General features: G+C 38.9%; 1 protein-coding gene across 4 annotated transcripts in view; it reads right to left on the minus strand.

Moving 5' to 3' along the window:
• Positions 1-850: 850 nt before the first annotated feature.
• The window catches only part of AP2A2 (adaptor related protein complex 2 subunit alpha 2), a 44,272-nt gene continuing 30,081 nt past the window's right edge, over positions 851-15,041 (minus strand). For 2 of the 4 annotated variants that reach the window (XM_058806203.1, XM_058806202.1), the window contains exons 12-23: positions 14,609-14,706; positions 14,207-14,438; positions 13,247-13,420; positions 11,176-11,339; positions 9,395-9,472; positions 8,428-8,510; positions 7,600-7,689; positions 6,703-6,826; positions 5,834-5,950; positions 5,596-5,665; positions 4,276-4,410; positions 851-3,519 (exon numbers count right to left, since the gene is read on the minus strand). In XM_058806203.1, coding sequence (XP_058662186.1) covers positions 3,442-3,519; positions 4,276-4,410; positions 5,596-5,665; positions 5,834-5,950; positions 6,703-6,826; positions 7,600-7,689; positions 8,428-8,510; positions 9,395-9,472; positions 11,176-11,339; positions 13,247-13,420; positions 14,207-14,438; positions 14,609-14,706 — 1,443 coding nt within the window. In that variant the 3' untranslated portion in view covers positions 851-3,441. The remainder of the gene's footprint in view (positions 3,520-4,275; positions 4,411-5,595; positions 5,666-5,833; positions 5,951-6,702; positions 6,827-7,599; positions 7,690-8,427; positions 8,511-9,394; positions 9,473-11,175; positions 11,340-13,246; positions 13,421-14,206; positions 14,439-14,608; positions 14,707-15,041) is intronic. The other 2 variants (XM_058806205.1, XM_058806204.1) reach the window with 1 other exon arrangement.

Genomic DNA, 15,041 nt, shown 5'->3' on the forward strand with positions numbered 1-15,041 from the left:
GACCCTGTGGAAAAGCACATTACTTGAGTGGGAGAAGGGATGTGACCTGTTCCCTGCCTTTGAAAGGGGACACAGCATGTGTGTCATCGTCCACAGATGACAGGGTTGGAAAGCAAGGTGCTACACGACCCAAAGGTGAATGGTGAGGTTTCCACAAGCACCCTTAGTATGGTGGGACATTTCTAGAAAGGTAACTAACACACACATGGAGCAGCTTTGGGATGAAGCTGAAGGCATTCCTCGGCAAGAAATCAAAGCCCACACGCATCTAACAGAATATAAGTGGTTCACTCACAAGCAATTTCTACTTGCTGGGACTCCAGACAAACTTTACTTTGTTGCAAGTCATTTAAGAAAAAGCTGTATGATTGCAGAAAAGCTCAGAGTGCCCTTTTTTCCCTTTCAGCAAATATAAGAAAAGAACCTGAAGCATACATTCAAAGCTTATAACGTTAATTTAGCAGTTCAGATTACTCTTCTTCTACAGTGCCATCAACCCTGCATCCAATACAGCTGTGTGCTGCTTAGCCTGAACCCCACTATTAGAGCAGTTTACTGCAGCAAGCACTGCTCATGTACTTACTGCTGTTAAACACTCTAGGGAGAAAGATTTTACACCTGGGGCTTTTTAAAAATAGAGTATTTATAATTTGTAACCAAATGAGAGCAAAATCAAAGTCACTTACTGGGGGAGCAGAAATCCATAGACCAGGTAGGACTCCAGTGAACAAACCCGCCAGTGTTTCTCAGAGAAGAATCACAGCAATTGTGTTCCACAACAACCGTTCCACAAGAATATTTTTTATGCCTTCATGCCCCCAGACAAAAAAAAGACAGTTTCATCACTGGTCTAATCATTTATTTAATCTTAATATGTTCTTCTGATGAATATAGTCTAATATATAGTCTTCTATATGAAAATTCTCCACTTAATTTGACAGAACTTTGTTTTATACAAATAAGACAATCACCATAAATGTTACATACTGGAGTGTAGGTCAAGAATGAACATATGCTACCTGTTTTGCTATTCAGTTATTTTCACATGTCAATGCCTGAAAATACTGCACTTAAAAACAATAACACTGTTTACTGCAGAAATTACTTTGTCTGCTTGACAGGATACATCACTGGTAAGTTAACCATCATTCACAAAAAAAATAAAATCAAGTATTTGTCTTTAATTTGTTCACTTTTCTGCTCATGGCTTCATTGAGCTGACACTGAATACAAAGAGTGAACAGTCATAAGCTTAACACAGTCACCACTGAAAAGACACTTTCCCTTACCCCCCCTCCTTCCCACACTTTAATGCACATTTTAGCACAGCTTGAACCAAAGCAAAGTGAAATAAAGTAGTGCAGTGTCTCAAGGTGTCCTTTAATGAGGGCACAGAACATTTTTCAGGGGGACAGATATACAACAGGATTTGGAAAATACAAAAGAGAACCTCCTCCTCTGTCTTTGCTAAGACTCCCTTTAGTTCAGCACATCAGATTTTAACAGAGTAGCCAAGAGCATGGTTAACATAACAGGACTAATAATGAGACACAGAACATTGTGAAGCCAAAACAAAAGGTATTCCATCAGTATTTGCCAACTGCCCAGCCTGACCGCAGGAACCACTCACCAAGATTTTCAATGACAATATTTATGATTTAAGAGTCTTAAGCAAGAAGAATGTGAAAGGCCTTAAAGGGGCCAGTTGTTCCAGAGAACTTTTGCAGAAAGACCAGGCCTTTAGCCTAGTTTTCAGCCATAATATCCAGTTACCAGCAATTTCTGGAAAAACAAAACACATCCCCCAAAATCCACACATCACAGCCAAACCTTTGTTCCTCATTTTTCTCTTTTACTCAAGTACGATCAGGAGCCTTCAGCCAAACCAAGTGATAATCTCCCAGTTACATCATTTAAGCTCAAAGCACTGAAGACAAAAAGCAAGGCACACTCAATCATGGAGAATCCTGTCCCCTGCTGAGCATGGGCAGCATGACAGCAGCCCCATTTAAATGTATTTTCAGTGTCACCACCATGACTCAACACCTTCATTTCCTGGGCACGTTTGCCTGTATGTGTTCTGACACAGCAGTCCCAGGCTTCCTTTCAGTGACCATGAGGAAATCTTGACCTGAGGTTCCCTTCTCCTGTCAGCAGGAGCTGATTTTGTTCACCATGATCTGTAGCTCTTGCTGACACCAGCCCAGGGTTTCTAAGTGGGCCACCTCACCTGCTTTGGTTTAGCAGCTTCTGTTGCACCTCAAGGCTTGAGGAGCGTGAGCCAAAGATTCTGTCCACTGACTTCTGCAGAGAGGCTGCAAAGAGTTTGATGTGAAACAAGGTACAAAGACTTCAGCTGTAAAAACCTCTAGAAAAGCTGAACACTTCTGGGTTTTCTACTTTCAGTTTCAACAGAAGTTTTCTATACCATGTTGGACATTTCTACCACTGACGGAAAGGAAACTGCTTAGGTATCAGTTATTCAGCTCTTGAGTCTGAACATTAATGAACACTGGGGAAAAGATATTGATTAAAATTACATTTTCACCTAAGAGTGCATGCCTTACAAGCCCTTCAAGGGCCCATTTCTTCCCACTTCTTTTATACAACACTAGTTTCTGCAGTTAATTGTATCACATCATTAGGACTATTACTTGTCAAGTCTGATGGCAAACAGAAAAAACATAGAACAGAATATTTAACTTCACTGAGAAACAACGAGCAAGTATATACTCATTCACCCCCTACCAGAGAAGCTCACCTCATGAATGGAGATAAGCAGGAGGATTAAGAATAGCTTTTGTGTTCAATCCAAAGATCAGAAAACATTAGGATGTAAAATATTACAAGATTAACACCTTTAAGACTCTGGTCCTGTGGCATTTTTCAAATTCAAAGACTGGCGACTCAACATAAATGTTCACTTTAATCAGATTCAAACACATCTTCAAATCTGCCCTTCCATCCAGTAGACAACTTGTGGCAATGTTCAACTTTACAAAGTTTTGACTCTACATTAGCATGGGAATTAACCTTCCTGAGCAGCAGTACACTGTTTTCTTTCAGCTCAGAGCAGAGGAAATATCTCTTAAAGGTACTGAAGCAGAAGGCTTTTGAGCTATTTTCAGCTGAAATCCTTGATTGCCACAACGAAAACCATTTCCCTTCAACAAGTGTAAAAGTCTGACCCCTGCAAAAAAAGTAGCAAAAGACAGCCCTCCCACCCTTTATGTAACACACTAAAAGCCATTTTTAATGGAAAAGTCACTTCCCTGTACTGTACATTTTATAGTCTTAATTTCAAACAAGGGTCAAGTCCTATTAAGGCAGGGAGCTGGTATTGGTTAACATTGCAGTACTCAGACAGTGATGTACAAGACATTTATTTGCAGTATGATGACAGTGATATAAGTGGAAAAACCAAAACTGACATGGTTAATATTAAAACTGTTCTGACAGCAATTCACATAATCTCTGAGATACAGCTTCTTTACTTGTTCGTAGTGTGAGCCTATACATCTGAAAAAGAACATAAAATACTATTTAAACAGTTTGGCATTAAAGGAATGCACAGTCAACAGTGAAAACTAACAATTACCTCTTACTTGCTATGTAAGCTTTGTTAGGAAAAAGATCTCAAAACACGCAGAGACAGCAAGCCACTGAGCATCACAGCTTTTTCAAACCACTGGCTGAACCAACCCTATCTTCAAACCCTTGTTGAGAATTACTGTTACTCAAGTATTTTTGGGTTTTAACAGAAAGGTGTTGTCCAGAATATCTGTTAAAGAGGAGCAAATGCTGTGGAAAAGTCTAAAGACCCTGTACATCCACTTCTTCAGGGAACAGAAGACACAACCACCCAAAACCTATTTTTAATCCTAAGTTAATTTTGGTAACACCTCTGTCAAAAAAGCTTTAGTAAAAATACTCTTAATATTGTATTCACTTGCTTATGCTTTCATCTTTTAGCCTATTACTCTTTTAATCATTTAAAGTAGCAAAAGGAAGCATACTTAATGTGATTGAAAGTGCACAAGACAGTCTGGAATACTGTAACCATCTCTTCCAAGAGGAAAAGAGAATTGCTCTGAAGAAGCAGCTTACCCAGCTGGGCCAGGACCAGCTGCTACAATTTAATTTCTTGTTGGAGTCTGCAGTCATAAGCAGCTATTGCAATAGTGATTTTTAAATACCTTAAGGAGTTTCAGATACACAGAAGTATTTAGTTCAAATGAGAACTTTTATCTAAGCTGGAGACAGTTACACAGATACCTGTGCCTGGAGGTTGGGTTCAAGGCGCAGCAAGCATCCAATCTGAGTGGTTTTTGTGTGTATGATACCAGCACCAACAAAGTTAGCAGGATTGGGATCTACCTCCTCAAGCAGGGCTGATCCAAATCCAATTATCTGTGAAAGAAACCAAGAAGGTTTAGATGGGGGGAGAGGAAGACACAAATACCAAGTATACTCAAATCGTCACCATCAAACAGCAAAACAAGGAGGAAATTAATTTTTAAGTCTTCAAGACTACTTCATTATTCCAATTTTTTAAAGCTGACCCTGATAAATGAGCTATTCTGTAAATAAGGCTCTTTTAGAAAGCAACTGAGAAGCAAGTTAAGATTTAACATCAGTCTTCCCCAGTTTTGATACAGCCACTCCTGTACACAGTCACTGTTCCTGTTACAGTCACTTCTGTTTTGCCTAACACAGCCAAAAAGTCACCTCCTTTTCCAACCAGTACCTCAAGTATAAATTAAGGCTTGAATTATCTTCCAGTTCAGTTTTAAGCAGTGAATGGGTGCTTTTTTAAACAGCTTCAAGTCTCCAGCTGCCACTGAAGACTGCATCCAATTCAAACCACAGCTAGAAGCTGTCCATTCAACTCAGCACTGCCATGACCTATCACATAGCATGGACTTACTTTCACGGGATGATCCAACTGCCATATAAACAAAAATGCATAAAGTTAGCTTATACCATGTGCTAATTTGGGCTGGGATAGAGTTAATTTTCTTCCTAGCAGGTGGCATGGGGCTGTGTTTTAGATTTCTGCTCAAGAGAGTTGATAACACAGGGATGCTTCAGTTCTCACTGAGTGGGAGTTACACAGAGCCAAGGTCTTTTCTGCTCCTCAGCCCACAAGTGAGGAAGCTGGGATGCACAAGGAGCTGGGACAAGACACAGCCAGGACAGCTGAACAATGGGATATCACATACTGTAAGATGTCCTGGCACAGCATATAAGGCTGAGAAAGGAAAGGAGGATGTTCAGAGTGGTGTTGTTTTGCCTTCCCAAGTAACTGTTAAACCCAATGGAGACCTGCTGCCTTGGGGATGGCCAAATACCTCCCTGCCAATGGGAAGCACTGAATTAATTCTTTGCTTTGCCTGTGTGCATGGCTTTTCTTTTACCTACTGAACTCTCTTTACCTCAACCTACATGTTTTCTCACTTTTAACCTTGTTCTCTGTACCATTCCACTGGGGGAGAGTCAGCAAATGACTGTGTGGTGTTTAGGTGCCAGCTGGGGTTGAAACATGACCTGCCATTGCCCTGTACACGATGAATTAAAAATATCACCACCACCCACCTTTGCTTTCGTGATCTCTGCATCCATCGGGTGCTTTGCTTTAAAGATATTCTGTACTTCCTGTTTGGGACTGCAAGACAAATACATTATGAACAGCATTTCCAATAGCAATTAATTCTCCTGAGAGAGCTCATGGCTAACAGGATTGAGTATGGGATAAGGTACTGCACCAGCTACATTCACAATATATCTTTCTCCTCCCTTGCCCACCACAAGAGGTCCAAGTATAGAGTCTTACTTGCTCAGCTGCTTCCAACGCTGAAAAAAGTCTTGAGAAGACATCTCTGTTGGCTGGAAAAATTTATTCAGAGTGATGGGTAACTTTACTGAAAGATTTTGAAATGTTCCACCGTACCTGCAGACGGAAGAGAAAAACCACAGTGCTTGTGGCAGCCTCAGCAGAAATCAACCAAGCAACTGAGGAACTGTTTATGATCAAAATCCATCAACTGCACATGACAATTCTAATATACAGTTTCAATCCACTGTTAAATAAATTTATTTTCTCTCCTTAGATGGCAATAGGTGAATTGGCAGAATTGCTTATAAGGTTCTCTCAGTTTTAGCACGGGTTTATCCTTCTAGATAGCACCCTAAGGGGCAAAAGTACATCCTTGGGAAAACATACCAATATAAACCAGTTTAGACTAGAAAAACAGCATGCAGCCCAGAACTCAGGATTTTATACAGCTGAGCTGATGTTGAGTGGACAGAACAAGAGTCTATTTCTGGTTGCATACACTTCCAGGCCAAGTTATTTGCAGAAATGTTCTTGGTTTCCAGAAGGGAGAAGTTACTGCGTATATTCCTGTCAAGATTTCTTAAGCAAACAGGAAGACTGCTGTTTTATATAGATAGCAGAGACAGAAGTCATGGAGACATTTCATCAGTAGCTGCTTCTTGACTGTTTGGTTTGGCTGGGGTTTTAAACCACATTGTTCCAAGTGGATTCTCCCTAGCACCTTAAAGCTTAATTAGATCAAATTTTCAAGTTGTCTACCTAAGAGAGCTTTTTGTGTCCATATTTTGCATTTCAGTCACAGGGCCATGCCAAATTTAACATCTTTCATCCAATTAATTCACTAACATTTGAATCCTTTGTTTTACCTGAACTGAATGTTCAGGATTGGAGCTTCCATGAAGTCTGACACACATTCAATGTTCACAACCTGCTGAACCTGTGCACCTCCATCCACTGTGGGGTCAACAGGTTTTGTCTGAAGATTCAGGCGTAGAAAAGTTGTTAAGGAAACAGATCAGTGAATTGATAATATAAAAAATGCAAATCTTCCAAGAAACTCTATGAGAAATTAACATCATGTTTCCACTCATTCTCTGTGTGCTACTGAACATTTTAAAGCTCAGTGTTTTGTACAGGAAAAGAGTTTGTGGGGTTTTTCATATTGACACATACACAAGCAATAACTCTGAAAATTCTCAGTTAATTGGATATTCTTAAAGAAAGATGCCCTTAAAAAGGTGTGAAGGCACAGAGACTTCACAATAAAAGCCACAGGACTATTTTGAACATGACAGAGATGCCTTGAGTCAAACAAGCCTGATTACTTAATCTCCCAGAAATCCTAAATTTGCAACACCAAGCATTAGGGACCAGCCATGAATTAAGTACCATCATCATGGTAATGCATCTCCATGTCAAGTTTTAGCTTATCTGCTAATGCAGTACTCAAAGGACACATTTCTACTTCTGCTACTTCATGTCAGTGGTGAAAGCTACAGTTCCAGTACCTTCTTATTCAGCTTAATTTCTTGTTATATCAAAAGTAAAATTTGTGTTTATAACCAGGACGTTAAGGAAAGAATCTTTCATCCCTGCTCAAGACTTGATCTTCCTATGAGAACTTCAGAGAGCTATCAGCAAGTTTCTCAATTTCTTCATGTTCAAGGATGCCATGCCTTGATCCAACAGATTTATTATATTGTGCAGCAATAAAACACAAAAATCTAATAAGAACAGACAACTCCTACTATATTTAAGGATATTTGACTGAAGGTCATCTGAACAGATTACTGTTGGAGTAAAATTCAAGAACTGTGTTGATGTCTTATTACCATAGAATATGAACATACGACCTGGAAAGAAAAGAACAAGACATCAGAATTTTTAGGTCATGTAATCGCATTGAACTACTCATGCTTCAGTGCCCTAACACATTGTCTTTCTACCTTTCTTTAAAACCACTTTTAAGAACAAAATACAGTTTAAATGGTTTATCTCACCAAGACATTCACAGTTCAAAATGCAGCAATTTAAGCAAGTCATTAGATCTCTCCTACAGTAGCTGTCACACAGGCAGTCAAATCATCAGTGAAGTCTTTCAATTGCTTGAGAATTTTGTTAAGATGCTACTATGCCACCAAGAGTTTTACAGAAAGGGAGAACCAAGAAATTCTATTCTATTGCTAGCCTGTGTTCAAATTCCATCTCCTTCCTAGATGGTTCCAGTATCCTGTGCACTCAATCTCATCTGAAATATATTGTATTTCATATCATAACAATAAGCCATACTGCAAGATATAAATTTTGAGAAGAATTTATAAACCTGGCTGCACCAGCCATACAAACAGGCAGCATGAGCTGTAATGCTGGAGCTTAACACCCCTTATTTCATATCAGCTACTAAAACAATAAAAATTCAAGGAAGCAAGAGCCCACACAAAAGCCAGGGATGCACAACAGTGGGAGCTGTAAAACAGCTTAGGCCTATAATGCCATTTTCCTCTTCTGTAGCTGAAAATATAATTCTGGAATATCATGCTGGCATTGTTACTGATAATGCAGACAGCCAACCACAGCACTACAGATCTTACCCAGGTTCTGTCGAAATTCAGATTTCAAGCCAATTTGTAGCAACTGATTTTCAAATAAGACTCCATTATTTTTACACACAAACCTAGGGGAAGAGAGGGAAAACCTGTTTTAAATTGAGCCACATTAAACGATATTTAGAACCACAAAATTCAGGGTTTACACAGAGGATGAAGATTGCGGTTAACCTAGAATGCATCAATCTGTGAGAGAGGCCTTTGCAGAAAACTGCAGTTAGAAGACAATTTTACATACAGAATCACCACTTGTAGGACACTAAAAGAACTGACACTTTTATTTGATAGGCTGTCTGAGAAACTATGAAGGAAACCACAATATGCTATATGCACACACACTGTCTAATAAAGGACCAGGCAACAGGATTTTTCTTTTTAGTCTTGAGAACTTCTGAAACTCTTTAGGTTCATGCAGAATTGAAAAGTTTGAAGTTTTGACTGTTTAAACCTGAAAGAAAAAACCCTCCTTGATTTATCATTTCTGTATCACCTAAGGCAACTAGAGATGTACATTTTCCATTTTGAGAGAGGAAGCCCATTCTCCAGTGATCTCAGTCCTTTCTATCACCCTTCACTTAAAAGTAGAAGAGGTGGTCAGCAAACATCTGCCTTTTGCATCCAAGGCACTTAATACACACTCCCAAATATTAGTACTTTTGACTAGTACTCTGTTTTTTATTTATTTCCAAATATTTGCAAAAACTTAGCATACCACTGGCATTGCCTCATTTTAGAGCAGTGTGTGATAGCACTGACTTGTAAAGAAGACTCTAACCTGTGTATTCATGAGCCTGTCACAAAATCCACAGCATCCACAGGGGTGTTCTAGTCACAAGTCTGACAGTACATGTTTCTCTAGTCTTGCTGGTATTAAGTTAATGAACAATATAGTTTTTCTTTATAACTATATTCTGGAAATTGCCCAGCCTTGCAAGGTTTTAGTATTGCTTACTTGTGAAAAAGCTCATCAGCATCATGCACAGTATCAGCTGGTTCCTCAGAAACTACCTCAGATGAAGCCAGGTCAGGGCTAGTTCAGGCAGCACAAAGGAAGAAAGGCAGTAGCGACAGAGACAGCAGGAGTTAGTAAAGACAGCTTAGAGCTTAGTTACTTCTTTTACCTCCTTCCTCAAAAATGGCACTGCTGAGCTTAATGCACGAGAAATTGATTAGCTGCCCTAGCTCAGTACCCTAGAAAGGTTTTAGGCATTAGGCAATGTTTCCCCCACTTCTCTCCCCCATCCCACCCCGACTGTTAGAAAACAGCAATCCTTCACGAAGACAGCTGAAGGTGTTCAGTAAATGTAAACCTCTTACAGAAGTCCTTTCAGGTGTTTAACTGTGACAGCAAAAGTGTTTAAGTTCAAAATCAAAAAGGTAAGCTGCACATTAACTACTACAAAGATGCGCTTAAAAGCAGAGGCCTCATCAACCTTAGATACCCTTCTAATTACAGGTGCACAATCAGTACCTAAAAACACACAAGTATTAAGCATAGGCAAGAGTACACAGGCACACAGAGAATGACTTACCCAAGCAACAGATTAGAAACAAAAGTGACAACAGCACTAAGAAAAGGCAGGAAACTGTAAAAAGCAACTTCTCAGTATCATTAGAGAAGCATTTAATAATCTACAGACAGACCAAGGAGTTGGGCATTGCTACACTTTCTTCTGCAAAGAGAGAAAACTCTTTTTATGTAACATTTGCTTATGAAACTACTAGCATTGGTTCCTCTTTGTACCCTCTCAAAAAAAAAAAAAAAGGCATGAACAAGCTTGTGTAGCTTCATAAAGCCCTGGTTTTGTGTTGTATGATCAAGTATCACTTCTGACCTTCCAGTAGAAACACAGGATCAAGTATTAATCACTGCAAACCTGCAACAATGCATTGCCTGATATAAAATTTTGATGGAAGTGCCAATGATCCAGGCAGATCAGTTTCCCTAATTATGTCTTTTATATTAAGATGCATTGAAAATTTGTTGTGCCAACATTGAAAATTTGGTCCTTGACAACAGTAATACATTCTTATCCAGTAAGACAACTGACTTTAAAGACATTCTGTGATTTTATGCCATTCATTCCCAAAAATTTAGCTAAATAACATTTGAGAGTAGCCACAGGGACTTTTAATAATAATGGGGTTAATAACACATTGTACCTACACTACACCTATTAATGTATTTGTAGTATCAAATCCCCTTTAAAAAAAAGAAAACCACTTGTTCTTTATCCCCCTTTTCACACCCCTTTGTCAGACAGTAGAAAAACTGAAGTGTAGCATTAAAATATGGGAAGCAGTATCCTGGATACAATCCATCTCACTGCTTCAGTAGCAGCTTGCCGTAAGCAGAGAGACAAGAATACTTTATGAAGAGAAAATAAGAATAAATGTATTCGTATCAGGACAGATAACCCCCACTTCAAGATGTATGGAGATGCACAAGCAGCTTAATTTAACAAAGAAGCAAAACCAGCATGAAAACCAGACACTACTGTGTGGCAAATATCCTCAGGTTTAGTACAGACTCAGTTTTTCCATTAGAAGAGATATTCAATAAAGACAGCACATCCAGCAGAGTGTCCAAGAACACCTCTCTTGCTGCAAAACTACCACTCAGGAATGCACTCAGTATGCTGGAACAAAACCGAAAGTTATGTGTGCTTTTCCTTCATTCCTGTTTCAACAGACAAATTCTCCTTCAAATTCCTTTCAGGGTGACTTAATTACCTCGCAAAGTTGTCATCAGAACCAGGAGCAAGAGGTGCAACTGCAGAAGCTGAATCTGAAAATACATCCACGAGCAGGCTACCACTAGAGGAAGGTGGGGGAGCTGAATTGGTGACAGGGGCAGCACCCAGACCCAGCAGATCCGCCGATGGAGAAGGAGTAGACTAAGGAAGACAAGACACTCCGGTGTTACACTGCAACAAAACTACAACACAGCTCTCTCGTTTGCATAGACAACTACACTATGGCACAGTGCCTCTCCCCACCCCAAATCAAGGTTTGAATGGATGGAATAAGGTTCACAAATGCAGCAGCTACCACGCTGAATTTCAGCTTAAGGTCATTTACAGGTGTGGTTTTCTTTTTTTCCTTTGAAGAGAGTTAGTCCATCTAACTGTTAAATAAAAGCAAAACCAAAATTCATCTGTCTAATATCTGGTTCTGCAGAAGAAAAATGACAAAGATGAGAATTTTTCCCCCCTTCTCTTTTCCTATTAGTTTCAAGGGAAAGTAAGTACTGTAGGGAATAAAATTCCCATGTTGCTTTTCTTTCCTGAAGAATCCATCAAGAAAGCAAGTGGCTTTTACATAAAGCTAAATCAAAGGTCATCACAGCATCTTTAAAAGTGACTATCAGTTCAATCCTGGGTTTCTGACGCCTAGCAAATCTTAGAAAGAATGCAAACCCAACCAGCAAAAATAGCAGAGCCTGTAGCCAGTTCAAGCTGCAAACACTAGAGGAAGAGACAAGATTTAAATGTTTAAAGTGTTTTTTCCTCAAATAGAACAAATCAAGCAGCCAGGACACAGAATCATGCAACAGAGGCAGCATATATCTGCCCAAGTCACATGCAAGTACAAAGCACAGACTGTTAATCAAAATGGCCATGTATTAGACATTAGCAGCTTCCACTATGCCAGATAATCTGAGGATGAGTCATGAGATGTATTTGGATGAATCTGAAATCTTGTTTTTGTAAGCCAACTCCAAGTTATCATTTACTCCATACAGTATAATGAAAGACTGGCAAAAGACTTTAAGTAGTCAATCACTAGGACCAACTAAAAGTTTGGACCTCAAATTTCTTAACATTTTTGCAATCCAAATGAGATAAAGCCACTGGTGAAGGTAACATTGTGCAGTTTGTTACATGGCTGAGACCCATTAATTGAAGCTCGTAAAAGCACAATGCAGTATTAACTGCCGGTCACCTCAATCTGGCATTCAAACAAAATTTTGCAACTTTTCTGCTGGAAAGAGATTTCTGTCCAGTCAAAAGTGTTACACTTGGAGTAGCTACTCTTATGCACTGCAGTGACTAAGAAGTAAATTATTATGCTATAACAAACTGGGCAGGGAGCATGCTACAGTATTTCCTTCTCTAGGTAATCTTCTACGGCATCTTAAATCTAATTACAAGTTATTCTCAGCATTAAAACCAGAAAGAAATGTTACATTATGGGAAAAATTGATCCTACCAGCTTTAACTGACAAGAAAATGAGAAGTTTCAGCTCAGAAGGAAAAATCATGTGGACTTGTCAAGCATAACAGAACTCAAATAGTACTGTCAAATAAAAAGTAACAACTTTATATTGATTTAAGGACATCCCAGTGAAGGTAAGTGTGGTCCACTTCTATTAAAAACAATAGCCCAAAACAAGATGCAAAACAACATGTTAGACAAAGCAGAAAAAACAGCTGATACTCTGAAATTCAAGTTAACTCCTTTTAAATACGTTAATTTTATAAACCCACCCTCAGTGCAATTTCATCAACAAGGAAATTCACATCTCGAAAAGTAACAACAACATTTTTCAAATAACAGTAAAAAAGGGAGTTTTTTAGGCTGCAGACAGTTCGTCCCCACTTACAGAAGATTTCCAAAGGAAAACTGCATCCAACCATGCAGCGAGGGGAAAGCAGCTGTACGTCCCCTGCTTTACAGCAAACACCCACAGTCTTAAGTTTCAGATGGGAGGTTTTAAATCCCCAAAAAGCCACTTTATGAAACCAGTCTTTTCTCACTTGCACACCATCTAAATTAGTGAAATAATAGCTTTTAAACTCACAACAACACTGGCATTGACAGAGGCAGGTTCAGCACTTCCATTCATATCAGAGCTCCTCTCCTTTTTGATCTCTTCCAGGTCAGTAACTGTGCCTGGGCCTTTCTTCTTCTTCAGTTTAGCCAAAATGGAAGATTCCCTCTCTGGAAAGGGAGGCATTTCTTCCAACACTGTAGCCTTACCAAAGAATAAAAAAGTATTAGTTAAACTTCAGAGAAAAAACCAAACAAGAAAAAATCAAACAAGTCTTTGAAGAGACACACCCTTATAGACTGCATAAAGCAAAAGCAGAAGTAGTTACCCGCACAGAAAATTATTATGCAGTTTACTGTAGTGAGGGATTGATCACTTTTTTGAAAGAAAAAATGCTTTAAAACTTTCTGAAGTCCTTCCAAAGCACTTGGTTAAGAAAACAGGAGCGTATCACTTCTCTGAAATGGTGATATTAAATTAAAAAAAAATAAAATTTAAATAATTAGATCATAGTAGACTTAAGGGTCCTTAAATCAAGTAGACCTAGACTTAAACCACAGAATACTCAAGTTTCTACCCAAACCTAAGCACCTATTAGATGTCAAAACCAAATGTGCCATGCCCTGCTCAGACCTGAGAGCACCAGGTTAAATCACTGAACTTCAAGAGACAAAAATTACACTTTTCCTGCCCACCATCAAGTTCTCAAAAGAAAGCCCCAGCCTTTTGATTAGGAGCCTCTATTGTGCCAGCTTTCCCTGGCTTCTCTGCTCCAGATTAACATGTCTTAATGGTCATATGTCCCACTACAGCAGTAACTACTTGGAATTTAGCTCTAAATTAAAGATGACTACAACAGAATTAAGAAGACTAAAAGAACCAGCATCCATATTGTAATCCAGATATTTCTGAGCAATCAGGTAAGGTTTAGTTGAGTTTAACTTGCTGATACAGTACTGCATAATAAAGAAAACAAACCTCTATACCTACCAATATATCAGTACTAGCAATAGTACTGAGTCTCAAATACTCAACAGCTCTCTGCTGCAGCTCAACATCAGCATTCTTTAGCTGACTGTCACTGCGCAGCACATCTTGAATTGTAGTTTTGATTTCTGGAAACAGGTTCACAAACTTGATGTAGGTAGACAGAAGCAGAGCTCGGGTAGGAACACTACACAGATGAAACTTGGAATGTAGCAAGTTGAACTGGATGAGGGGACTTAAAAGAAGGAAAAAAATTTGTTCAGTTTTTGTAACTAAGATAATCCTTATTATTCCATTATTAACAAGAGCTGAATGATTTTTAAACTAGCCTTCAGGAATGCTAGGAATTAAATTCTTTACAAAAAGCATTACTACTTCAATTCAGTATTTTAGAAGGTGTTTTACCTTGATCTTGGATCACCTGCTATCAGATTTCCAAATTCTCCCAAGATGTAGCCACCCACTTTTACAAGATTCTCATGGCATGCTGGAGCTTGAAGGGCCTGTAACACATTAGAAATCATTGATATGCAATGTACAAAAATGTACAATGCATATTGTATGTATGTACAAAATGCAATGTACAATCTTTTCTGTCACTTCCATTCCCAGGTTTCTCATCTACTTTCCTGCAAGAGCAGACTGTGGATCTAGGCACTACAGAGTACTTATGAGAAAAACACCACGGGTGGTATGATTTCACAGAAGACATTCTAATGTGAGTATTACTTGATTTAGAGTATTCTTAGGCTCATCTAGCAGTACTGTGGACTTTTGATAACAGATAGAGCTCCTTAAGTTTCCTCTGTTATGTCATGTGCTGCTTCCTTAATTCTTA

Source organism: Ammospiza caudacuta, chromosome 6, assembly GCF_027887145.1.
Source record: "Ammospiza caudacuta isolate bAmmCau1 chromosome 6, bAmmCau1.pri, whole genome shotgun sequence".
NCBI lineage: Eukaryota > Metazoa > Chordata > Aves > Passeriformes > Passerellidae > Ammospiza > Ammospiza caudacuta.